Raw genomic sequence first — 27,857 nt, 5'->3', positions numbered from 1 at the left:
TCACCAATATTTACTCATGCCTTAATGCCAGAGCAAGTCCCTGCAGGCTTAAATCCCTTCATATAGCAAGTGATACTATTGTACACACTACTTACAGGGGCCTTTTTGTCAATTGGCTTTATGACAAATTTTTTGTCATTAAAAGAGATGTTTCTTATTTCGCTCCAAGGAAAACCAATCTTGGGTGTCAGCCTTCAGAGAGAAAAAGTTCTCATTAGAGGCAGCAAGGATGTGCACTTTATATATATATGAGTTCAATAAGGCTTATGACTGCACCATTCTCACTATTACACTTAGCAACATTTAGAATATTACAACATTATGCTATAATGTGAACATTAACAACAGTTCAAGCATATTTTGGTAGATTTTTCTTTTTACAAATATTCCATTAAATTAATTACATTTTAATAAATTACATGGCATTGTAACAATAGAAATTTTGATTTGTGACTTATTCTACTACTATTACCTAGATGCTAAACATCACGATCATTTACTCATTCCTTACGTAGCATTGGTAACAGTATTTTCACTTGAAAGAGTAACAATTGAAATGTGAGAAATTGCCATTCCAAATACCGAAATTAAAGTAACTTTCAGTCACGTTGCACTTCTCTTTAGCTTAGATTTGTGTTCTTACATTTTCAGAATTCTAAGTTAAATTTATTTCCCTTGCATCTTAAGCAAAACATATTAAATTCAGAAATTGTTACAATGTTATGCATCAACCACATAACAGTAAATATTTTCTGTCAGCACAGAAGTTTTTTTCAATTCATATTATTTTAATTATAAATATCAGGAAATATTTAAGTATTTGATTGCTAACTATCAGGAGACAGGAAATACCAAAAAATTGCCTCACAGCTCAATCTGATCTAAACATTTTGAATATTTCCTGCTTTCAGGAGTTATATTGCCATCTAATGGCAATTAAGGCTTACAGAATTTTGTTAGAGTATATACATTTAAAGTTGACTGCTCCCATCTGGAATTTGACATATCACATGTGACTTCAAATCACTGTGAACGGTCTGTTGACATGAGATATTACTAACAAGTGCTTGTAAAGAAAAGAGCAAGTCTGTTGTTCTATTTCCAAATTCTGCACATTTCCTACATTTCAGCTCTTCCCTCTTCAAGTAGAAGAGATGATTTGATCTCTTTACCAGGACACATGAATGACCTATTTTCTCTGGTGTCTAAAAGGTTTCACATATAAATATCTAGGTTTTTCATGCCCCGACATCTATAACCCTTGTTATGGCTTTTACAAATGTTTCTCATTAAATACATTGTTCAGCTTTAAAAAGTCCTTTTCATCCTGACCCAAGGGAATGTTTTGAGTGAAAAGTATCAGAAGAAATCATATAAAGATGGTCTAGCTGTAGTAATCCATATAAAGCAATGTATATTTAAACTCCCATAGAACTGCTCTTCCTTTGCCTTTTTTTGCATCCCTTATCTTGAAAATTCAAACATTCTGGCAGTTAACTTCTCTCTCTCTTTTGCTACCTCTTAGATTACAAGGAGAACCTGTTTTGCCAGATCCTACTGAACATGCAGTAAGGTGGGGGTTGTACAATCTCAAATAGCAACCTTTAGGACAGAACTGCAAAATGAGTATTTCACACTTACTTATCATCGTGCTCATAAATATTCAGACCCAAAGCATCAACTCCTAGCCACAATTCAGTTCCTTTTTTATTCTTTATTTCAAAATAGTTGACTCCATACATTTCCAAGTCTTGTGCTATCTTAAGGTATTCCATCATAGAATCTTCCCTGATGAAGAAGAAAAATTGGTATTGTTTAGACAGCAAATCATAAGTACATTGTAAGGATAAGGGAACTAGACAAACAGCTAGGGTAAAAATAGTTTTGAATTAAACCTCTCTCCAAAATAGTTTGGCTCAGATATTTTTAAGAGCTCTTCACTCTAATATCCATGTAGAGTCCAATCATTGCACTTTGTCTTTCTGCCCCATGAGCTAAGCAAATACTAAATGTATTTTAGAGGCAGGCAACTGTGGACAAAGGCAGCTGACAGTGTTACCAGAAATCATATAGGTAAACCAACAACCTAACTGGAAACTCAACTCTCATGGAAGTCTTTCATAACTACTTACCATGGTCAGAATAAAAGAAAGCCACTTCCCAAACAAATACCTCCCCATATACACCCTAATAATAAGGAAAGGTGTCATGAACATTTTTTACATAATTACCTTAACATTCCCCTGTGCTCTTCATGCCAGTTCTGTATTCTTTCTTCCCACTGTTCTTTTGTCAGTTTGTGCTGTTCTAACACGCTGTGAATAGAAATTGTTGCTCTTAAATGACACTGACAACAAACTTAACCTCTTTTGTTGCACAGCACAACATATGCTTTAACTGAATAAACTTAAAAGATGACTTCCTACATACTGCTCATATTTTCAGCACAGAAACAAAAGCTTTGTATTTCAACAAATTCCCTTCTAATTTGTATTTCCAATTCCCACACTAAAATTTTAGTGTGACCTTCACACTAAAATAGTGTGAAAGTAACTTGTTTTTTCTTGGTATTCTATGCTCTTTATAATATAAAAGTCACACCATTGCATACCTCAGCTAAGTCATAAAATGTAATGTTTACAACAGCTGAAAATGCACACCTATAGAATCCTCTGGCAACAATGCTGCTAATTAATCTCTAGGTATGCAAAGATACACCCAAGCTTTCATTCTGCTGTCATTTGAAAGAAAAGGTAAGACATTACAACAAATTAGCAGACAACCTCGCTGAGGTTTTTTTTTTTCTAGTTTTGGGGTTTTTTATTTTTCCTTTATGAATAAAATCAGTAGGGAAGCAGCTTCAGAAAGCTATTTCATGTTTAATCTACAAGAGGCTGCAATGACAGAATTACATCTTGGCCTACTAGAACTTTCAGTTCTGCAGGAAGTACTGCAGAAGTACTTCAGGAAGAAATCAGTTGCATATGATGACTTTATTATGCTTTCCTTCCATACACCCAGCATTTCAGGTGTTTCTAGAGAAGCTGTTTTAAAGGACAATTAAAAGATCACCTGAGCATTTGTCTACTGAAAAGGAACACCTTAAGTATATTAATTTGTGTTGTACTCAAGCACTGCAATATATTTTATTTGCAGTACACTTACTTTCAGGAAATGATTGTCATTTAAGTGTGCAAAAACATGAAAACTGAAGAAAAGGAGAGAGTATTAAATTAATTTTTGTTACTTCTGTATTGCAGTATTTGGATTTTAATTTAGCAGAAGCAGGCCTCCACTAACATTAAATTATTTTGGAGTACTTTGGAAATGTGTAAAATAAAATCTGCAGATGTTTGTGGACAGGAAAAACATCTCCAGAAACATGTGGCTGTGATGCTTCTTTGTTAAAGTCTAGATCAGGATCTCTAAATTTTACTAGCAAAAAGAGGAACTCTAAGAAAGCCACCATTACATTCATGTTATCACTTAATATTTTGTTCATAAAAAACGTGCTACAGTTAAGTTTATGTGCAGCATTTGGTGCAAAACCCCTCTCACTCACCGCTGGGGGAGAAGCCTGTCATTGGCTAGGTAGCCCAGTTTATGGATCTCCTTACTGTAATCTCCATACTTGGACTGGACAGCATAGGAAGCCAGAAGAACTGCAGTTTCTGGTGGGCAGTATATTTCATCATTTAAGATTGATTCTTTGACTTGCAGGAAGAAAAGTCTCTGAGTTATTTCCTGAATTAATTCTTCAGATACATCCTCTGGAAAAAACTTGGCCCTGAACTTAAACTGCAAAGGATTTTCTTTCCTTACATCTTGCTGTGTTACCTGGGGGAGAGGAATAAAGAGAAAAATAAAGAAGAGCACTAAATGGTAAATTAAATGTGATTTAATAGTACTTAACTCTTTAGCTCCTCTACACTGAAACCCAGAGCTTCCAGACAAGCCCACTGTGGAACTCACTGAAAGGCTCACATTGACAAACAAGTTTGTCAATTTGAATAAGCCAGACAATTCTGAAATACTACTTAAAGGCTGATTAAGAGATTTTTTTTTGTAGGCTTGTGTGAATTTTTATTGATCACAATAAAGACCTGGAAACTAAGAAGCTGCAAGAAATTAAAAAGATCAAAACTATATCCAAGGATGATTTGCAGGAAGTAATAAATTAGGGTCTAACAATGGCTCTTCAGCAAGAACTACAGCACATTTCTTCAATGTGAGTATGAAGTTGGATTCTTTTAAAAGTCTTTCAACTATTGAAATAAATATATGTGCTTTGTTCCTCTCCCTGTGTATCTGCAGCACTACAATGTTTATTGTGGATGAAACAAGACACATATGAAATTCTAGGAGACAGATTTGGTGGTTAGCAGGCTTAACTCACTGGATTTACCACAGAGGAGAAGCAAAGATTACGTAAGTGCAGACAGTGGGACTTGCTCCTAAAACCCACCCAATTTGCCTCCTTATATTGAGGATAAAAAAGGTATTCTTGATTAGGTTGAACTAAAAAACAAGTATCTCCACTCTAAACAGTGACATTAACAAATAATCTGACAGCCAATATTAAAATAAGAAGTGACTGTTCAAATTCACAAATACAATTTAAAGTAAAATTACCCAGTTCCCAATAACTGGGAGATACAAGGTACTCAGTGCCGTTTGGAAAAAAAAAATGGTATTATCCTATAATCTACCTATCAGATAACTGAAGTTTAGAAGCCAATTATTTTGCCTTATTTAATGATTCATAGCTGTATGCATACAAATTCCTGAAGCTGAAATACTTCCTGTACACACGCCCAAACTGTAAAACAATAATTCTATTATGTTCTGCTACATGAAAATGGGACAATCATACAAATTCAAGCTTTCTTAATGCATTCATGCATGCATTCCACAGTACTGGAAACTAGCTCCTCAAATTAAATATTGATGCAGCTTTGCACATTCTTTATAACTAATCTAACTTAACACTATTTTGTCATTTAAAGCACACAAAAAGCAATTTTTCAACTAAAACTGAAACCAGCTATACCTCACTTAAGACATTAAATCAGTAAAGCCTATACAATATATTCAAACTGTACACTTGGCTAAATATGAGGGAATTGTTACCTTTTTATTTAGCTTCAGCCAGGTTGAGTAGCCTTTGCTGTCCACGTACTGCAGCCCAAAAAACCAGACTTCACGAAGACCAACAGTTTTCACCACCTAAAGATAAATGAGCCATAATCATCAGTAATCACTACAATACATTTTTTTAACTGGCATTGTGTAGCTTAATAAAGCCACGTGAACAATTTCAAATTGAAATGTAATCAAGTCTTACAAGAACAAAAAAAGATAAAGTAATAGCAAAACATCAGGTTCAGAGAACCCCAGAGCTCTAAATAAACTCAAACGCTCCAAGCTATCAACTGGAGCGTGCATCCCCCTGCGTAGATCAGCACCTGAGGAACAGAAGGTAGGAACAGGACCCTGAGGTTATAAAGCACATCTGGGAAGTGACCTACAGCCCAATGGGGAAGTGAGTACACTTCAACAGAAGACAACCGGTAAAATGATAATAAAGAGTAATATTTGTGGACAAGTATAATAATATAAGTAATATAAGTAATGAGGATGAACTGCCTCCTTCAAATAGTTCTGCCATCTTCTAAAAGTTAACGATAAAAGGGGGATGATCTACCTAATTTAACATACATGACTTTCCTGTAAGATTTCAGACCAGGTCCATCACCAAAAGCCACTAAAGAAGCAGAATTGTCCTTGACTAGAGGAAAGGTTGTTTTATGGATACACTGCTTAAAAAGATGGATGAAAAATACAAGCTGTTTTCATAATAGAATTGTAATGTAACCACTAGGGAAGCCCCCCAGGACTTCAAAAAAGGATGAAAGTGATGTGACAAAAATCTGCTGCAAAAATCCTTACCTAAAGATCTGTGAGTAACAGTAAAAAGATGAACCTCAATAAAAGATCATATTTAATAAAAGCAAAACACTGTACATAAAAGACAAAAATTTAAATTATGTGAACAAAGTTCTAGCTGTGAAGCAAAAACGCAAGAAAGCTATTACACTACTATACACATGTATGGTATTCACAAATCTCTACATAAGGACTGGTCACATCAACTTATAAAAAAGGATGCTGCAGCAATGGAAATGTTTCAGAAATGTTGAAAAGAATGATCAGTGACTTGGAACATTTTCTGCATAGCTAAGACGAACTAGGACTACTGACAGAAAAATAAGGAAGGCTATGGTACAGGTCTATAAAATTTGCATGGCATGTAGAAGGAAAATAGGGAATCATTGTTCATTATTTCTTATAATGTAAGAATCAAGAGAATCAACAGAAATCATGACATAGCAGGCTCAAAGCAAACAAAAAGAAGCACTTTTACTACAGAGTATAATGAAACTGTGGAACTGTTTCACAAGTCTTTTGCACAGCAAGAGCATATGTGGATTTAATAAGCAATTAATCAGAAAGGTCCAGCAAAGATTATTAAATGACTGTAAACTCTGGCTCCAAAGATCACATATGGTAGTACTTACATATGTCCTCAGGTTGGACCATGGTGCCAAGCTGCTTTACTGAAGGCTGTTTTATGGAAGCATTCAGATGCATGTGAAGTAAATAGAATTTTACACATAGTTCCTCCTCCATTTTAAAGTAGTACTATCGGGTTGCAAAATTAAGATTTTGAAAATTAGAAAATGTCATAGGATAACTATGCAAACTTACTTCTGCTCCCTTGCATATCTGAATAATCACTTAACAACCATTGAAGTATGCACCTTTTTTCCTCCTTTATCATTTCACCTTCAAACTCCAAAGCACAAAATGGACAATGTTTGTGGACCCAACCTGATTGATGCCTTGAGTAAGCATGGTTATTTCCTCTAGAATTCCCACATCATTTACTTTGGACCGTAAGAAATGCTTAGAACAGGTGTATGTTACTAGTAAGGTCCCAAACAGCATTAAATTTGGTGCCCCAACTCAGGAATTTCAAACCTGCTGTTTCTTTTAGCACAGATCTCTTATACAACGTTGATCAAACTACTTATGGCTTTATCAGATGACTGAGAATGCTCTTTACTTAGCAGCTGTCCAAGATGATCCCTTGTACCTTATCAGCTATCTGAGCTGCAGAGAACTGCAGATGCTCAACAGCTCTGCCTGTAAGGCATAAGGAGACAAGTGCTTATGCTCACGTCAAAACATTTTGCTCTCAACCCACTAACTATGGCCACTGAGATGCACATGATTTAAATACAGACAACTGGGTACAGCAATGCAGAGCTACACAGCTTTGCAAAATCAACACTAAAACCAGCAGAATGTACAAATAAGGAAAAAGCACTGCCTACATTGCCTCTCAACTCAAAGGAAAGAGAAATAACCTTTCTGAAACTTTATACCAAGATAATACATACACTTATGCACTGCAGTAGCATGTTAATAAAAAAGTAAGTAGAGAATGAAAAACTTCAGAGTTTGATTCTGGCCCAAAATTCTATTAAGTAGCTTCAGGCAAGTGTTCATCCCATCTCTAAAACAGATTTATCCATCATCACATCCTACAACTTGACTATTAATAGGCACTAAAAACTTCTTGAAGAAGAAAAGCAACCTGAACAATGTATGTTTGGGCAAATCACAACACGTACGACAACCTAACAAGGATTTCTTATGGTTACCTTCCACAAGATTGTAAAGAAGGCTTTGGAGACGTCTGGAAAGGACCATGGAAAAAGGATAAAGGAAAATTACAACATGAAATAAAGGAGACAACCCTCATATTCCTTCTGGATGGCAGCTACAGTCAACCAAAAGCTACTAATGCACAGTGCTAACAGAATAACTCCCCCACAATTACTACCAGTGTGTGGAAACATCCCTCACAGGGTTCTCCCTCTCTCAGAAAAGCTACAGATGCTTAACTGGTTGACTAGAGGAGGACAGATCTCCTCTTGCCTATTCTGACCACTGACAGGATAGACAGAGGGACCAATGATAAGTATGTTAGTACACCTTCTAAAATGCAAGTAATCAAGTAAATTAAAAAAAAAAAAAAAAAAAAGCTTGTGCAATAAATAAGAAGTTTACTGAGTTTGACAATGGAAGAGAAAAGAGAAAGCCACAGATTTCAAATGCTGCATTCTTGCCTGCTAGCAGATGAAGATGATGAGAACACAGATATGGAATGGAAAACAAATAAAGAACTCCAGAAAATGCCACTTAAAAGCCTAAAAGAACACTGGCTGGTAAAAGGTTATCCACCAAAAATGTAGGGCAGCACTAGATAACAGCTGAATCCATAGAGAGGTTATTTTCTGCAAACAATAACCAACCTGCTTGTCATGTTCACCACTTCTGCATAAACCTTGAAGGCCAATCCTTTCAGTAACAGTGCTATTCAATTCTATTTCTATAGAGAAAGGAGAAAACTTTTTGTCTGGAAATTTCTGGTTTCACAATACAGTCCAGCTCTTGATGTTATACGGTGGAATTCACACATGAATTTAAGATCAGGCTAAAACGTTGTTTCTCACACACCACTACTCCGGTTGATTTTTCTTAACCTATATTTTTTCTCAATTTAAAACTCCAGAGGTAAGAGTTGGTGAGATGTCAAACACCACACAGAGAGCTGAGGAACAAAGAAAAGAGCATGACGACAAATTCAGAACTGTATCTTTGTTCCCTGTTTGCGAATGCTCCAATTTGGATGACCCTGATTACCTGGGCACAAGACATCACACAGCAGAATGTTACCCCACCCAACAGTGAGCGGCATAAGATAGCAAAGGCTGGCAAAAGACAAGTAACAGCTTGAACCTTCTGCGCCACAGAATACCATACTTTTATTTGATGCTGATGATGCTGGTCAGACAAAAAGCAAAACAGGCTCTTTTTTCAAGACATCTTTTTAAGAGTCATGAAGTTTATGCCTGTGTAGGAGCTGAAGACCTAGTTCATAGGTATACCCCTATACTGCTACTGATATTAGAGAAAAGAGCAGGCAGTAAGCGTTAAAGAGTCAGTCATTTCAAACAAAAACTGCAAAGGCGATTTCATTCATCTTGAAATTCAGTATTAAAACAATAAACATTCTCTTCTTTTCTATTTATATAATAAGACATTTAATTGACTCTAAAAGGTCAACTAAAAGTTTAAAGAACTTTTTTGATGTGTTACTTTCTCTTAGTACTCATCATTACATATTTCAAGCATCTACAGTGGAATGGACAGAAACAATTACTAGACATAATTGCTGATCTACTTAAACTATTTTTGAAGAGCAATTTCAGATATTTTCACACTTCCTAAATAAATGCATACATCTTGGATCTAGATAATAAAACATATTTATTGGTATCTTGTTGGAAAACGACACAACACATTGACAGGTTGTGACTATTTTTAAGGTTTCCTGTAACACCCCACAACACAGGTCAAAAACTTGTTTCAAGATTCTGATGACTAACATCACATGAGTGCAAGAACAGCCCTGTTTAAGAAATCGTTCACTTGGTCCATTTGACCGATGTACAACACACCATCAGGAGACAGTGTGAAGTTGTGATAGACTCACAGTCTGTAAGCACATTAAGGCCATAATTTTCAACTATTCTTTTTTCCTTTTTTTATTTTTTTTAACATAAATTCTAAACTGGTTCATAGGACAACAGTATTTAGTTCTGACATTTGGGAAGTGAAAATCATCTTACAGTGTCTATTGTTGGAAAGCAATTGTGTTAGCTCTCATTAATGAATTTACTGTTATATACATATTTCTAAAATATGCAATTCTAACAACTATATTGCAGTAGCAACTATAATATTATTAGACATAAAAACCACAATTAATTTCAAAGCAGTTCCATACACAATTTATCCAAAGCCTCACTGGTAACATATTTAGCGAGTTGTCTTTGAATTCAGTATGTTCCATGAGAAGTAATGAGGAAATTCACACTAGCTCAGAGCATAGCTTAGATAACATAAGGAAAAACAATCTGTACATGAGAACACTACCACTTTTTCAGACTATGCCTTAATGACCACAATACTCTTATGTGCTTGTACTCATATATACGTAGAGACATGTAAGTTACCTGATCAAAGAGCTGCTTGCCTGTTGTATTGGGCTGGATGGCAAATTCCAACTCTGCATCCATTGTGGTTACTCTGACATTGATCTACAGAACATAAGGAAATATTTAAATCATACTGTAACAGTGTAATGCTTCTATATCCTGTGATTAGTCTGTTAAGAAACAATAAGCTCTACAATTTTAATGGTCATGTGTACACACAGAACATAGCAGTAAGAAAAACAGAAAATTTGAATCTGAAAAAATTCTCATCTTTATTTAGTCTGAAAGCATAATCAGCACAATACTTACCAGTAGGTTGGAAGGTAAATTAGAGAACATGCTCAAAATTGATTTAATGGGGAAGCTGACATCACTACTGAACAGCTGAAGAACACTGGGATATTCAGCTACTGGGCAGTATCTTTCAGAGGGCTTCCCAAATGCATGCAAAAGTTCTTGGTCACATATATGTCATTTTAAGGTATTTATGTTAGGAATATAAAAAGACAAGCAGCCTGCTGCTTGCCATCTCTAAAACCAAGCAGTTTGATGGTCAAAGTATTTAGGACTAGAGCTTGTACATCTCAGAACAGACAAGAAACAGGTTTTCACCAACAGAAAGGACAACTACAGCAGTTAGCTCTCCTTAGTGCCAGCCTCCTTCAACTCCCTTACTACAAGACTAAAAAGTCGCCACCATTCAATGAACCTCCTTCTCCTGAAAGGAAGGACCATTTTCCAGATGACTCCTGACAATCACTAGGTTTATTTGTTATAAAACAAGAAGTCAAATTACTGCAGGAGATAATTGAAAGCCTTACTTGTAAATACAACATTCTTTTCCAATTTCTCTTCATCTGGTACATACAGAAGTGAGAATTTCCATGAAACAGAACAAAGTTTTAAATGCCCACCACTGTCTTCTCAGTGTTAGAACAGTCCTCCACTCCTACTGCCAGGATATCAGTCACATTTTATTCATCTTTCGTACATAAAAATATAAAGTATTAAAGGTCAAATACATCTACCTATAAATGCAGAAAAACCAAACTCACACAGATCTATTCTAATTTATCTCTACTGTAAAAAAGGGCACAGGAATAAATTAGGACTTGTATTACAGGTTCTTACACTACTTGATCTATGCATGTGAGAACCATTTTCCTTAACTATTTCCCTAATTTTGCCACCAGGTGGAATACTTTGAGAAGTGATTGTCTGGAAAAGAAGGAAAGACAAAACATGGAAGGGAAATCTAAGGTGGGGTAAAGAAAACTGCAGAGCAGTTTGTCTTCAAGCAACAGATGAAGCTTGACCAGTGCTCCTTTCAGCGTCAAACACGAGGGGGGTATACAAGACAAGAATAGCAGGAGCCCAAGGACCTATAGGTCATAGACTTGCAAGTGCAAACACTGATAAAGAATAAGAGTTGAAGACTTTGGAGTAAAAGATAGTTTAGTTTTATTGCAAAAAAAAAAAATTTAAAAATAGAGGGTGTGTGTCAGGAAGAGGGAAAAAGATGTTTTCTGTAGATTCAGTCTCTCTATTTCAAAAGAAGAAAAAAAAACCACCTTACAGAATATAATTCATCTAACAAAATAACTAATTTTAAATGGTAGTTCTAACTCACTGCCAGTTACACTAGTTTAAGCATGAGGGATTGCCCCTTAATTTAAAAATATTAACTTTTGACAACAGTTTTTCTACTTAAAAAAATGAAGCCTTCTTTAGGGCAGTCACAAGTAAGCAAGTTACAAAGAATAAGGCCAAAAAATAATTTCATTAAATGCCAAAGTGCTCTGTTATATAACAACACTACTGCCAAAACAAGAAGTGTCACAGATCTACAAAGCACAGCAAGTTCAAAACTAATTGCAGCAGCAAAAACTTCTTATATAAATATCCTTACAACAAACGTCATCTACAAATGCAAGAAATACTACCTGAAAGTTTATCCTTCACAAGAACTAGAATACCCAAACAGTAAAATAATAGCTGCAATACAGAGACAAACACAATACAGCCCTAAATTCTGTCTGCTTCTGGATGCTACTGCCCCAAAAAAATCTAAGTGCTCTAAGAGTACACAGCTTCTACACCTCCAACAGGTACAAACAGAACTTAAGAGTACCTAGCCACTTATACACATTACAGTAACTGCTTCAGCCTGCAGCATTTCTGTTTATCTTTGTACTTCCAATTAACAGATCACTCAGCTGCCAAACAGTATTTACACATTCAGTTTTAATAACAAAGTGAAAATTAAATGATGGCAATGTTAAAACATTACCTTTTGTGATATGAATTACTTAAGAAAAGACAAAAGTTAACACTACAGTTCATTTTCTTTCTGAAGGAATTTGGACCGACTTTGATTTTTGGCATACAAATACCAGGCTTCTGTGAACTTGTAACATTACTTCACACCTTCAATTATTTCTGGGCATGGAACATAAGAAAATTACTTTTCTTATGTAAACCTGAAGAGCCCTGAAGGTCTACTTATCTAATTCAAACCTTGACAACAGAGCAGCCCCTCAGCAAAAATCAAACCTCTGGTATCAGTTGCATTGTCTGTAAAATAAAGCTAGCAAACTACATTAACAAGAGTCATTGGGGAAGTTTCCACATCATAAATACAGCATGGAATTGAGAAAACACAGACAGAGAAAGAAGGTCCAGGAGCTTCAGCAATGGTCAGTCACTCATGTAACCTCTGCTGGGTATATATATACTTTGAAGCAATGCTCTTTACGTGGGGAAATTATCTGAACCACAAATTACGAAGACAGGCACTAATCTGAACCAACTTTACCACACAAATACGGAAACAGGAAGGAGCTCTTGCAATGGTGACAAGAGAAACACACAAACGCTTCCTGTAGCAAGTACTGTAAGGCTACCGCTACACATACCACAAGATCCATTCAGTGCCTGCTTTTCAAACTTGCTCTCACCAGGATCCCACATCTTTGTTACAGAATCTGACAGCTCCCTTCTTTACACAGTTCAGCCAATTACTATTTCAAGTTTGCATATTAAATAGAATCACAGAATAGTTTGGCTTGGAAGGGACCTTTAAAGGTCATCTAGTTCAAGCCCCCTGCAATGAGCACAGACACCTTCCCCTACATCAGGTTGCCCAGAGACACATCCAACCTGACCTTGAACATTTCCTAAGATGGGACATCTACTATCTCTCTAGGCAATTGTTAAGAGTTCCACCTCCTGCATCATAAAAACTTTATTACTTATATGTAGTTCAAATCTATATTCTTTTAGCTTGAAACCATTAGCCTTGTCCTATTACAACAGGCCCTGGTAAAATGTTTGTCCCCACCTTTCTTACAAGCTCCCTTTAAGTGTTGAAAGGTCACAATAAGGTCTCCCTGCACCTTCCTCTCCCATAGGCAGAACAAGCCCAATTCTCCCAGCCTTTCCTCATATGGAGGGATGCTCCATTCTACGAACCATTTTTGTGATCCTCCTCTCGACTTGTTTCAACAACACCATGTCCTTCCTGTGCTGGGACCCCAGAGCTGAAGCAGCCCTGCAGGTGGGGTCTGAGCAGAGCAGAGGGGCAGAATCCCCTCCCTGGCCCTGCTGCCCACCGCTGGATGCAGCCCAGGACACGTTTGGCTCTCTGGGATGTGAGAGCACACTGACAGCTCGTGTCCAGCCTCTCACCCTCCAGCACCCCCAAGCCCTTCTCAGCAGGGCTGCTCTACATCTGCTCATCCCCAGCCTGCGTTGACATGGGGGTATGCCCCAGCCCAGGTGCAGTACCTTGTACTTTGCCTTGTTGAACCTCAGGAGATTCACATTGTCCCACTTCTTGAGCTTGTCCATATCCTTGGCATCAGCAGCAGGCCGAGTTTATCTGTATTTTACCAGACTTGCTTCAGAACGATTAAACATGGCCAAAGGAAAGGGAAGAACACACACTAAAGAATTACACTTTGATTACTCTTTGCCAAGGGAGCAACTGATGTTTTGATAATAAATGTAGCTAATGGGTTATGAGAATATTTGCCACAGCTCACAAAATACTATTTATAGAAAAATATTCCACAGCAAGTTATCCAATAAATAATTTATCAAAACCAATAAAGAGTACAGTCATTGAAACTATCTGGAATAACAAACACAGATGTGCACTTCATAAAAGCACGCACTTCATAAGGGAATTTTATTTTTATTGCATGCATTCTTTCACCTTTAAGGACTTGAAAAAGTATGTCTACATTTTCTTGTAGTACCTAACTTCAACCCTTCACAATTTATGGGACTATTACACCATTACTACATTAACCTTTGAACCTCTCCTCAAACAGATACAGTCCATGAAACATGCACAAAACCTGGCTGTAAGCTTAATAATCTAAAACTTTCTATTACTGTACTTCAGCCATCCTTTGCAAATATTAGTTATGGCACTTCATCATGAACTCCAAAACTGAGTAGGCACCAACACTGAGGAAAAAAAGCCATTTAAAATAACATTGAAATGGTTTCCAGAGGTTTTGCTTTGGTTTAATAAATGCAATACAAATGAGTCATTTGTAAAAGCCACAAAAACCAGTCTGATTCATAAGAAAATTGCATATTGCAAAAAAAAGTTTGTTCAAAGAGCTTCCTCACACTGGTTCAGCCATTTATAATCTCAAGTTTGCATATTTAATTGTGTTAAGAGCAGCAGTGTATTAGTCCCACTGCTTTACAGACTGCACAGCACTCCCTCCACACCAACATCAAAGTAGATATAGGAAGAGATGAAAAAAAAAGACTTTATGAAGAAGGTAAAAAGGTAAGGATTAAACAGCATTAGGAACAGAAGGCTACAGAATAATGCCAAACAGATTTTACTAATAGATGAATCAAGAAAGCAGTCCTCCAAGCTGAGATCAGTTGTCTATTTATACTACATAAATAATAAATTCAAGCCATAATTCAAATACTGCATTACACAGACTCAAAGATTTTCCTGGATAACAGCACTGTAGTAAAAAAAAATTATACACTGTTTTGGTTCAACCACCTTAAATAAATTAGTTTGATCTTGCAAATATTAGAATTTTAAACCACAATATTATTCCAGAATTTGTTATTTAATCCTTCTGAATACGCCATATCATAAAATGTTGAATAAACCTAAAAAAATCCTTTTTAGTCTCAGTAACTTTGATATCTGTCTGTTATTCCCTAGTGTAATGCTTGCTTTCTTTCATGCATTGCAGTCTTGTACAAAAGTACTGAAAATTATCACCAAAAGCAGATGATAATTTAACTCCTTCCACACCCTATAAATACAGTATTTCAGTCAAATCTAATCTTCTTAGCGTATGAAATGATTAACAGTTATGTAACCCATGATGTCTAATTTTAGCTTCTATGTTTCTATTTTCAGTGCAGATCTGTGAGAATGCCACACAGCTGAGAAACATTTTGTATCTATTCTTTTAGGAAGAAAGCACTGAAAATAAGAGTCAACAAATATTCTGTTCTTCCACAAGCTGAGAACTAAGCATACTGAGAACAGCACTTGCAACAGCTCAAATTTTGATTACAGCAGCAAAGATGTAATTAAACAAAGAAGCCATCAGTTTTATTCAGAGGGATCACAACATGCTACATGAAACTAAAATTCACACTGCTAGGCAGAACTGAGAATATTAAGCTTCTTTTAAAAACAACCTGTTTGGTTGTGAAATCAGAGTAGATGCTGAGTAACAGCTGAAAAACTGGAAAGCCACTTTGTCACAAACCCAGGCAAAGTGAAGGAACAGACTTTCTACTGAAGCAATCAAAAATGAAAATGTTTCAATTATGTATACTTTTCAGTCACATATTACCTTAGTATCCCAGGACAATATATAAAGTTGCTTTTACCCTTTCAAAACAGACTCTTCACCCAAACTATTTAACCTACTAGCCTCTAAGAGAGAAAATCTGAAACACATTACCTTTTACTGCCATGTAAAAGAATCATTCACAGTGGCACGAAACTTATTTCAGACTGAGACTTCCAAGAAAAATGAAAGATGTTTGCTATAAAATTCCAATACACTAAGACTTTCCACTGGTCTTCATTTACTTTGTCTGGAATACTATGTAACTTTTCAATGTGAAACAAAAAAAAAAAGTTAAACCAAAATCTATTTAATTGCCTTTTATGTGGTTCAGTGGGTACTGATTTCACTTAAATTGATCTATGGCTTATTTATTTGTTATTTTCTCAACAAAAATTACTCCCATAAACCCATGAAGAATTTATAGTTGTACTACATAGGCTTACATATTTACAAGACTACCAGACTTCTGAAAACAATCAACTGGATCATCACAGCAGAGTCTGAAAAAAGAAAACCTAAATAGCTCGCAGTAATACAGAAGAGATAAAATAACACTGTCAAAAATCTCACCACTTATGTTAACTTAGCTCTTCCCCATGATTATTTCATTAGTTTTCAGGTTAAATGATTTCCAGCAATAAAGCTACAGAACCCTGTCTTATTGCAACAGCTGTCAAAAAAAAAGCAACAAGGAGTTAAAGCATAAATAATTTCTGGACTAGAAGTACTTTTGGTTATTGTGGATTGTCCATAAAGACAGCTCCCAAGAGCTCCAGTAAATACCCATAGCAAGAGACCTCCTACTGTCTAGTACTATCAAATCTGAGCAGAACAGCAAGACTCTTGAAAGAACAACGTTGGATTCATTAAACATAACCATGGCTAGGCTCTTACAGTCTCCAAAGAAGAAAGGGGGGGGGGGGGGGGGGGGGGGGGGGGGGGGGGGGGGGGGGGAAGAGGAGGGGGAAGGAAGAGAGTGCCACAGCCATCTGTCATTTAAGAAGCAACCAGAACAAAATCTGAGGTTTGATTTTTATAGGTAATACTACTGAAGTAGCAAGTGTGCTACTTCTTCATTCACTGATTACCAACTATATAATTACAGCAACGTGCAGTTTACAGGAAGACACTGAGAAATGTAATCAATTTCATTTCATTTATAATGGCTCCTTTTGCTTGTCTTCGTTCTGGGATTTCACATGCACCTACATCATCAAGAGACACATGAACTCTTTATAAAAAGTCCTTATAAAAGAAAAATATTATCTTTGGCACAAGGCCAGCTTCTTTGCCAAGATCTGGTAGCTAATATCCAGTATTAGGGTGGATTGTGCACTCTTTCAACACCCCTGCAATCTCAGTTCTAAGGATATTGCTTTCCTCGTGAACAACCCTAAAATTCTTATTTCCTTCAATTTTCCCTGGTCCTTAAAATAGAAAGAACCCTGCCTGCCTAAATTGCATGGTTCCAATCCCAGAATTTAAAAAAGAAGTTACCTCACCCAGGCTTTTTTTTTTTTTCCTAGTCATGACCTCTGTGGCTCCATGGGTCTCCCGCTGCATGGAGCTGATGGCCTCAGAAACTGCATGAGCTCACCATGACTTTTTGCCTCATTCTTAAAACACAGTTTTCCAAAGCTGAGAAGCTCCACCAAAGGCAGTACTCAATTCTCATAGCCAGCACTCAAACAGGTCAGAAAACAGTACGCTGCTAATTCATTTTCCTGCCCTTTATAGTGCAGCTTTCTCTCACCAATGAGCAGGATACAGACAGCTACTTCCAGCTGGAGAAAGTGCCAAGATACTGCCCCTAATCCACTGGCAGGAAAAGAAGAAATTACAGAAACAAGGTATGACCAGTTGGTCATCAGACCAACTGCAAAGCTCAGAAAGAACTTCAAGTCCTTAGTCCCATGCTCACATTGTTCATCAAGCTGTACCAGTTCCAAATAACAAAACTGATTATTTACATGGGTAATTTCTTATTAATAGCAAAAACCTTTTCTGTATCTACAAATCAGGATGTATGTGTATACACATGCACATAGACACATTTATTCTTAGCAATAGACCTGCCCTGCTCCTAATCTGCTACCAAAATGAAACATCAGTAAACAAAGAAAGCCCAAAGGCTATTACATAAACCAACCGAGTTGAGTAGAAATAATCTGACAATTCAGTTCCCTTTCTTAATGCTTTTCTCACTGGATGCAAGTGGAAGAGACAAGCAAAAGTCATTTAACACATGGCAGATGAAATCCTAAGGTAGCAATATAACATTAACAGAAAAAGAATCAACCTACTGAATAATTATCTCCTCAAAGACTTCTAGAATTATTACCAAAACAGAAGATGGAGATCTTTTTTTTTCCCCTGGGTAGAAAGAGGATGAACCCTTATCTTAGCTGAAAGGAGAGAAACAGGAGAGCACAAACTCTACTTATTTCCTCCATTCAGACTTACTTTTTATGTGATACCCTCTACCATGGTAAAACTGCTAACTTAGTGCAGACACTTTACACGTGTTCTGTCTTCCCCTGCCAAATCCTGCAGCAAACCCTTCTACCCATTCCCACAGATACTGAGTCAGGCTCAAATTTTGCCTTCAGTAACTACTGTCAGTCAGCTCATCGCAAAGTCAACAATTCCTGAAAAGTCACTCCTTCTGCCAGCCAAATGGGCTTCAAGTACTGCTCCCATTTCCAACTGTCCTCCATGCAATTTGCAGTACCAAGCTTTCTTGATCTTTCTTTCCACATGTTGGTACTAAACTGTCTCAACTTCAATTGTACATGATCAAATCTTATGAAATCTAGAAAGAGCAGAGTCAAAATAACTGGAACAGTTATAAGATTATCTCTTATCTCTTATTTACATTTTGTAAAAAAACCTTCCTAGATTTTAGATGAATATAAATCTGCTACTTACTGGTTTCGGCATTTTTCTTGTTTTCTGCAGTCTCCTGTCCAATTAAATCTTCCAAAAACTCTTTGCACCCCTCTGCCAAAAAAAAAAAAAAAAAAAAAATTAAAAGGGTTGTTTTAAAATTAATCAGTAATCACAGTAAACAGTATAAATAGTATAAAAATTCCTATACAAGTATGCAAGTGCTCTACATGTACAAAATACACTTCTCAATAGGTGACATATAGAAAGAGCAACTAATTTAGCCAGAGTCAGAATCTACAGGTCTCTAAGCAGTAACACCCTTCCTACTTTCTGTAGAACATTTATGCAGTAATGTTACAATAAAGAGACAACAATTCCCTAAGTGCTAAAATTCTTTTAAAGGTTCTGTTATCATACATCATCGACTATTAAAAACCTCTAACATTATTTATAAGAAACATCCTGAAGACAAAAATCCCACTAATAATTTTCAAGCATCAAAACTTTTATTTCCTGTCTATAAAATAATTTCTTTCTCTCAGCAAAGGAATTACAGTAATTTTTCCCAAATGAAAAGAAATGCAAATACACCAACAGAAAAAAAGGAAGAAATTCTGCTGTACTTAAAATAACATTGATTTTTTCCTTTTAAGCAGAAGGCTATATCTATGTGGTGATGAAAGTATTCATTATTGTTTTGTATTCCAAAAAAGTTTTTACGCCTTGAAAACATATGCTTGCAAAGTTATTGGGAGATATCATCCTACCTCCTCCTTTTCAACTCCTTCTAACTTAGAGCAAGCAGCTAGTCACCTTCCTGCACACACTTACAGTAATGACTTCCACAAATCAGACTGTTGCTGGTTTGCAAGGAGCATCAAAGACTACATTGCCTTCAAAAATAATATTAACTGGAATTACACTTATACTAAAAAAAATGACTGTGACATGCTAGTGTCAGAATAATATGAAATTTCATTATTATAACCCCACAGCTGCAAGAGATGAATAAAATCTTCAGAAGTGCTTAAAAGAAAGCAAGAGAAAAACAGAATACTTGAGAGCAATCCAGTTATGAAAAACAAGTTTTTGTATAACTGATCTTTCATTCATAAAGAAAAATGAAAAAATAAAGTATTTTTACCAAAAAAATTACAGAAAATTTTCCTTGCTTCTTGGCAATAAAAATACAGTAAATATTAGAAACATTTGCACAGCAATTTAAGGTGTACTAGCACTTTATTCTTTATTTCTTCTTCTAATCTGTAGAGATCTGTTTGAAAACAGACTTAAAGAAAAACAGGTAAAGGATGAAAACAGACTTTAAGAAGCATAATTGTTGTTGGCTGGTAAAGAAAACAAATGATAAGACTAAAGGTTACAGAAACAGAGATCTAACAGCATAATTCAGATACGAAACAAAACTGTGTTTAATGAACAATCAGACTGAAAACATTAAAACACTATCTTGCAGTTGCATTCACTACGATATAACTAATCCAGCCCAACTCTAAAGGTATAATAATACTCTGCTTGCCTAGCATAAAGACAATTACATCCCACTAGATTTTTTTTTAATTACATAAGATACTCTAGAGAACTGGACAGTATCAGTCATGTCCCAAATGCAGGCTCACTGCTTGATGTGCAGTGCCAATTTACGCACTGAGCCAAGGCACTTCCATTTCTTTATTCTGATCTGTTCAGAGCAGGGAGCTGGGTGGGAACACACCAAAGGCTGGCACCCCAATCATCCAAACTTCACACCTTTCATACATTTCAGCAAGCAGTCATGTTTTATTGGCTACAGGTCACATGGCTCTCTTCTTGATCAACATTCTACCTTCTACTGGTTCAGTGATTCTCTCACTTCTCCTGCCAATCACGCCACATGCTCAGCCATTACCCTCTGGAGTCCTGGGCTCAGGGAATCAGCGGGCCCGGAGCTGTAGTCACAGTCACCTCCTGCCAGAATTACATTTTCTCCACTTGGAGCTGATTCAGCACAGTTGCTGAGTTGGCTTTGTTTCTTTCTTCCATATCTTGGAAGTTCTGACAAACGTCCTTGTGGCTCGTGAATTCTGCATTCCCTGTGCCCACTATCAATGAAATATCCTTCTTCCAAACTTTGCTAACTTTCCCCGGATCTGAGATGGTTGAAGAATGTCAAGCCCCAAACCTTAACACGGCAATTCTACTGACAAGTCATTTATCTTTCTAACAACTGGACATCAGCAGTAAGACTACTGTTCTAAGATACTGTTAACTATATCCTTGAACATTATGAATGCTCTTTTCTCTATTCCTCTCCCCTGCTTTTAACCACAAGAGCTTCCTAGGGAGGAAGAAAAAAAATGGCTTCTGATAAAAATTCAACTATATGTTTCCCTTTCAGAGAAGAGACTGCCTCCTCTTCTCCCTTTTTTCCCTAATGTACACCTTGGAAAAATTCAAGAGAATAACAGAAAGCCAAACAAGCTTGGCTCTAATATCTGCTAACAGTTAGCAGGATTCCAAGCTGTAGTAATCCCTGCGCTCACCTCTGACAGCAAAGGCTCAGTGCTTGAAAAACTGAAGGCAGATTGAAGTCCTAGAGTTATACTCAGTTAATTAAGGATGCAAAAGCTAAATTAGATTCTCATCCACCATTTTGTAAGCGTGCCAACTCAACAGTACCAAAAGGAACAGAAAGTAGCACAGCTACCTTCCTGTGCCTTTAGTTACACGGCACTGAAAAGAAGGGGTACGGTAAGATGACTGATAAGGGAGTCCAGTCTCCAGGAGAGCAATGACAGCACATGGCACAGGACCAAGAGCTGTCTTATCAAATGATTCCTTTCTGAGGTCTTTCTAAGAGACAACGCATCTAGCAATTTCTACAATGACTGTCATATCCTCACACACTTTATCACCACAAATTCATTCATAAACATGTCCCAGATTTTTGCTTTGGGATTTACTCAAACATTTTGCTATAATACTACCAACAAACCATAAATTATTTATTTGAAAACTTACTTTAATACCTGAAGGTAACTTTTAAAATCAGAAACATTACTACAGAGTTTTACAGGTTAATCCTATGCCATCAAAGCACAACTGGGAGACATGCTTTTGCACGCAAGAGAACAAAGTTATCAGCAAAAAGTAAGAATGCTCTTAAGTAAAACTCAATAAAAATGAAGTTTCACTGTTAGTTCCACAGATCTCATGGACCTGAGAAATTACCATAGTATATGAGCAACAGAAAAAAAATTAAAATCTATGCAAAACAAACAGCATCCCATGTATTTTTTGTTGAAGTGTCTGCTTGCAGTATCTTTCACAAATGTAAAAAAAAATCTATAATTTCTTTTTAAAAAATTTAGCCAAATACAAATTTATAGTCAACTATGCTGAACTTATTTTCATTATTTTCATTTTATATATAATACAAAAAAACAACCCGTGCCAGTCTTACTATATATAATACAAAAAAACAGCCTGTGTCAGCCTGAATATGCTTACACATTCAAAATACTGTGCAATTTTGAAACAGTACATTCACATAAATGCTTTGTAACTATTATATTTATATACAAATCAAGAAGTTCACAGATCTTAAAACTGCAAACATTGACATCAAATAAGCACTGAATAAAAACAGAAAATCGCCCTATCTTTCCCAATCATTGGCACCAGCTAACATTAAAAACAAAACAAACATGAGGGAAACATTGGGCCAAAAGAAACCAAAAACTGCAGCCAGACAAAATATCGTGTATTGCCACTGTTATTACTGGAGTGGCAGTTCACTTTTGCTGCTAATGCCAGTTCAGAAAAATTTGTATTTAGCAGATGCAAAATTCTTAACTTTGAAGCAACTAATTACTTACACTTACTTTAATCTTAACACTCATGGGAAATGGCATAGCAAATAGTGTGGGGGGGAGGGAACCAACAGCAAAAAAGATCCCAGTCAACTGGGATTGGGAATGTTATTCCTTTTGATTCCTGCATTCTGAAACCAGCTTGTGACCTACAAGGCATAAAGGCTCATCACTTCAGCGTTTAAAATCCTAAAGGTCCCTCTTCCAAGTCAGGATTAACAAGGCTGTGACTTTGCTGACTTCCTACTGCTACAACACTCCGGACATTCAGAAGTGCATGCAGTAATCTGGACTCTGGACCAAAACAACAAAAGTATCAGCAGGCTCCACATCACAAACAGATAAAAAATCATCCAGAACATCAAGAACTCTCTTGAAGTGAAAAGCTATGATTTCAATTACAGTAGTTTCACTACAAGGCAGTTGAGATTTTTAAATCAGTATCATCCAAGTTTCAAGTTATGCCACAGAAAGCAACAAATAAAGCAATTGTTGAAAGACGACAATGAAAGCTTTCTTCAGAAAATGATGGTGCATAAAATGCCTGATGCCAAAATTCTGTCAAATAATTTATGCAGCAGCTGTTTTCAAAAGAAACATTCATACACACAGCCATGGGTCTAGGTCAGGTGAGGATGGGATAGCAGGCAGAAAGCTTGAGCAGGATGCTCGGCTGGTAGAGAGGCAACACTCAAAAGCAGGATCCCTATCTAATAGCTTAGGGCCTTCTCTCAGAAGCAGTCCCTCCAGCAGCATCACTCCTAAACTTGAGCAAGAGGTTTACCATCTGTTTCCCTAAATACAGATAGATGTCAGGGACCACAGAGCTTTACCCACAGCAATATAATTCACTCATTTATTACCAGAAACTTATTTAAAAATAATATACTTTTTCTTTTCAAAGTCTTATCTCATTACACTTCTTGTGGTACCTAAAAGTTTTAGATCTTTGCGGGGGACGCAATAGGCAACTCACAGGCCATTGGACCTGACTAAGTGGTCTCAGATTTCTACAAAAATGTCTCTACTCCAAAGCAGTCTGTAAATGTCTGCAGGGCAATCATCTTTCACACTAACAGCTCCCTAATGACACACTTGCTGCAATCCAATAAAGAAGTTCATTTGCCACAGACTTTACTTCTGCATAAATCTTTTTCAGACGGACAGAGCAACCGCCTACACAGTTGTCTGCAATATAAGCAAACCAGGGCGGGAACTAAAACAAGACATTTATCTCACCAAAAACAAAAAAAAAGAAAAGAAAAAAAGAAAAATAAAAAGAAAAAAAAAAACTAAAAAAAAAAAAAAAAAAAAAAAAAAAGAAAAAAAACCCAACCAAAAACCCAACCCTGAATTGTACACCCAATATGCAAAAATTGACATTTGACCAGTGCTAGACATCACATGCAGAGTTTTACATGCTAACTTTTTTTATATACTGTATCCTTCCCTTCTTAAAACCACCATTTCCCCCAACCCACCCTTCTCTGAAACACCCGAAATAGGCTTGCTGTGTCTGAAAAAAACAGCAATAGAACTAGTACAGTTTATGTATTCAACATATCTATAGGAAAATACATTTTGAAGAGTTAAGTATTTCTTTTGAACTGGACTTCCTACAAACTTCAGAAGTAAAATGAAAACCTGGCAATTGCCAACACAGTATTCAATTAAAAGCAACTTCATGCCAGTCAAAGAATATTGGTGCACTACTTGCAGTTTTGCCAGTTTATTAACTGGTATGTTTTAGGCGTGCTACACGATTTACATACACTTAATATTTATTGAGTTTAGTAACCTTAACTTCAAGCACCCGCAAGTGCACTACAGGAAATAATTCAAAGATTCTGAAGAGTCCTACAATGATAGAACGGCCAATCTTACCATTGCATGCACCATCAAAAATGGAAATCATGAATATAAACTGATAGAAGTACTGTTGCTTCCAAGGGTAATAATCCTGTCTCTAAACATACAGTTAGCAAAGAAGTAGCCCAGAATTTTGGGTATATCTCATATCAAAGGCAAGTATGGTATTTTCTGAATGATGCTGTTAAATCTCTGTTTAGTTTAACAACTAGTTCCATAAAATAAAGGAAACCTATGAACTGGCCACTCATCATTCTCCATATAAACTAGCTAGAGTTCTTAAACTGCAATGTACTAGTGTGAAGATTAACTGCTGTTTTGGGCCAATGTAATATTTATTTTTCTTTGTACTACACAACTTGAAGGTTTCACTTCACGGAGTGCTTAATAAATATCTAAAGCAGAAAGGAAAAAAGAACCATTTTTTATATTCAAAGTACAGCTAAGTATTAGCCTATTGGTACAGTTAGCCAATAGCAGTTCTTTAGTGTTGAAAGGAAAGAGTTTACCTAGGCTCCTTCAGCTCTGGAGTAAACTTGCTGAGCATGCAGGATACACTGGATGCTGCTTTAATGGATCAGTATCTTTCCACAATCAGTTCTTTCTCCAGAAGTTTGTATAAAGCTTTGTTTACATTTACAAACTTGAAAATCCTCCCTTTCCTCTACTCCCACAGACTTCTAATGCAATATGAAGCGATAGGACGGCTTTGATGTATTTAACACATCCAACAGAAAGATGTCATGCCTACAACAACTTTCCTCTTCACTTCTGGCAACAGAGGCAGCCCTTCTCAAAAAGCGGAGCGAGGCTGCTGAAGAAGAAAGGACGTTCACCTATCCTGGCAAAGGCTAAAGGAACGCTGCCAGGAACAGCCTTCTCACGTCATAACATCTACATGTCTTACCCTCCTGGTTTTGCAGCTTGTAGGTGGATCTAAATCCTCACTCTCTTTACAGCTTTACCCAATTTTCTGTGAAACAACCTTTTTCTGGCAGTACTATTACCATAGCCCTGCAATGGCAGGAACAGCCAGAGCAGAACTCTTTTTGTCATCTCCACACACACTTTCACCCCTTTTCTTTGAGTCAGCACTCAACAAAAACTCTCTGGACAGCTCCAGACATGTCATACCATGTCATTTTTTCATGCATTTTCTAAAGATGTTTTGCTTTTGCTCTCCAGTTTCCCAACCTAGTAGAACAACTGTGTCACTTCAGTACAAAGCTTGGAAATACGCCACTGCTTTGCAATTGCCATTTGCTGGGAGTCTGCTTATCTGGGAACATTGCACTGACTCGCAGTTTATTTTTCTCACAGTCCCTCACGCTAAATCAATAGATCAATAGAGGTAAGTCTTTTAAACCAACAGTTCCAAGTTGTGCCATCTTCAATGATTAAAAAACAACTTCATTGCAGTAGCCATAATGTTACTGTACACCAACTCCGCATCTTCCCTGGGAGCACAGGTTGCCCAGCAGCGCTGTGCCAACGCAGCCGGAGCTGACAGCAACAACCGCATCTCCACAATCCTCTCCACGTGCGAGGCGCTGCGCGGGCACACGCAACCCCAAAAATGCTCCCGCGGCACACACAGGGCGACAGGCACCTCCGATGGAAAAAAACCAGGGCCACATGCAGCGATATATCTGAAGGCTGACACGAACCAGCCACAGAGACTGAACTACTTAAAACTCAGAAAATGCCACTCCAGTAACTCAGTTTGAAAAATGGAATCTTTTTAAAAGTCTGTACTAGAAAGAGGAACACGAAATACTTGTCTAGGGTGTTACGCAGACTGGAAAAGACGGCTTAACAGCACCTTACAACCAAAGTGATTAGTTGTGTTGGCATGGAGTCCAAAGAGGTTTTTTTTTTCGCGTTCAGATTAAGAAACTGACAAAAGACAAGTGAATTCCACAAAGTTGAAACTAAAACCCCTTATCTGCGCTAAACTTTAAGAGACAAGGTTAATTACCAATGCCCACGACTTGTACAAAACATTAATCCATTCAAAAAAACAATGCACAAAGGCTCATTCAGGGCCGCTGCGCCCATTACGTCGGTCAGTACTTAAGGACTCTTAAAAACGCGCATTTGTCGAAAACAATAGACAGCAACAGATGCTCCACAGCACTTGTTTATGAAGTAATTCCTTATTATTCTCCCACACTGCCGCACTCAGCTGGCCCGACCCGACTGCCACATGTCTACTACGGTGTAACCTCCCGAGCCGCGCCGCTCGGGGACATGAATAATGCAGCGCAGGCTGCGCGGGCACGCCGGGGCGCGCTCCCGGGGCCCCCCCGACACAGCGGGGCGAACCGGGGCTCGGCGAGCCGGGTCCCGCTCGGAGGCGGTGTCCCGCACACGAGCGGCGCGGTGCCGCGCTCCCGCCACCGCAACAAGTCGCCCGGTGCCCCCCGCCCACCGAGGGCTGCGGGCGGGCTCACGCCTGGGGTTGCCGCCCCCGCGCTGCCCCCCCCGGGGCCCCACCGGCAGCCGCCCGCGCACCCCTCGCCTCAGCACCCCCGCCTCACCTGGGTCTCCGCTCCCTCCGCGGCTCCGAGCCGAGGGGGCGACGAGCCCGCAGGGCAGGGTGCTCGGGGTGCGGCGCTCTCCGCTCCTGGCGGGGCGGTGTGTCCTCCCCGCCGCCCCCTCGCAGCGGGGCAGGAGGCGCTGCGGGGCCGCCCCGCGCTGCTCGCCGGGGATGCGGCGCGGAGCGCGGCGGGCGCTGTGACAGCTCCGCAATATGGCGGCCGGCGCCGCCGTTCGGATTTTCCCCCCTATCAGATGTGGCTCCTGCGCACTCACTGCGCACGCGCGGCGCGGGCGGGCGGGGGGGCATGCGCGGCGCGCGGCGCGAAGCCGCTGCCCGGAGGGGCGCGGGGGCGGTGGTCGCGAGGGGTCCTGTGAGGGACGGGGACGGCCCGGGGAGCGCGGCTCCCGGCGGGGGTGGGGGCACGGAGCTCCCGTGAGGGGATGGCGGCGAGCGCTCGCCTTATGAGACGGAGGGCCTTCCGTACGGAGTTGCGCGCCCCTCCGCGCGCTCTGGCGGAGCCGGTGCTCGGGGACCCCGCGCAGCCCTGCCCGTGTCGTGGGGGCCTGTGGCAGCTGCTCCAGCGGCGGAGCTGCCCTCAGGAACCCCCTGCTCGCTGGAGTGAGGAGGGGATGAGCAGAAGCAGCTCTCCCGTTAGCGCGGGCGGGCGGGAAAGGACAATCTCAAAAAAAAGGCTTGAGCCAGGGAG

General features: G+C 38.4%; 1 protein-coding gene across 3 annotated transcripts in view; it reads right to left on the bottom strand.

Moving 5' to 3' along the window:
• The window catches only part of RDX (radixin), a 35,757-nt gene extending 8,355 nt beyond the window's left edge, over nucleotides 1-27,402 (bottom strand). Inside the window, exons 1-8 of one of the 3 annotated variants that reach the window (XM_041414288.1) lie at nucleotides 27,150-27,402; nucleotides 18,911-18,982; nucleotides 10,149-10,232; nucleotides 5,131-5,226; nucleotides 3,563-3,837; nucleotides 2,232-2,315; nucleotides 1,642-1,788; nucleotides 96-192 (exon numbers count right to left, since the gene is read on the bottom strand). In XM_041414288.1, coding sequence (XP_041270222.1) covers nucleotides 96-192; nucleotides 1,642-1,788; nucleotides 2,232-2,315; nucleotides 3,563-3,837; nucleotides 5,131-5,226; nucleotides 10,149-10,232; nucleotides 18,911-18,922 — 795 coding nt within the window. In that variant the 5' untranslated portion in view covers nucleotides 18,923-18,982; nucleotides 27,150-27,402. Of the gene's footprint in view, nucleotides 1-95; nucleotides 193-1,641; nucleotides 1,789-2,231; nucleotides 2,316-3,562; nucleotides 3,838-5,130; nucleotides 5,227-10,148; nucleotides 10,233-13,916; nucleotides 14,017-18,910; nucleotides 18,983-27,149 lie in introns of those variants that run through there. The other 2 variants (XM_041414281.1, XM_041414298.1) reach the window with 2 other exon arrangements.
• Between the last annotated feature and the right edge of the window lie 455 nt (nucleotides 27,403-27,857).

This window comes from Onychostruthus taczanowskii, unplaced genomic scaffold, assembly GCF_017590055.1.
Source record: "Onychostruthus taczanowskii isolate IOZ18803 unplaced genomic scaffold, ASM1759005v1 scaffold105, whole genome shotgun sequence".
In the NCBI taxonomy this organism is placed as follows: Eukaryota; Metazoa; Chordata; class Aves; order Passeriformes; family Passeridae; genus Onychostruthus; species Onychostruthus taczanowskii.
Note: the sequence above shows the minus strand (reverse complement) of the source record. Positions and strands in the feature narration are given on the sequence as shown.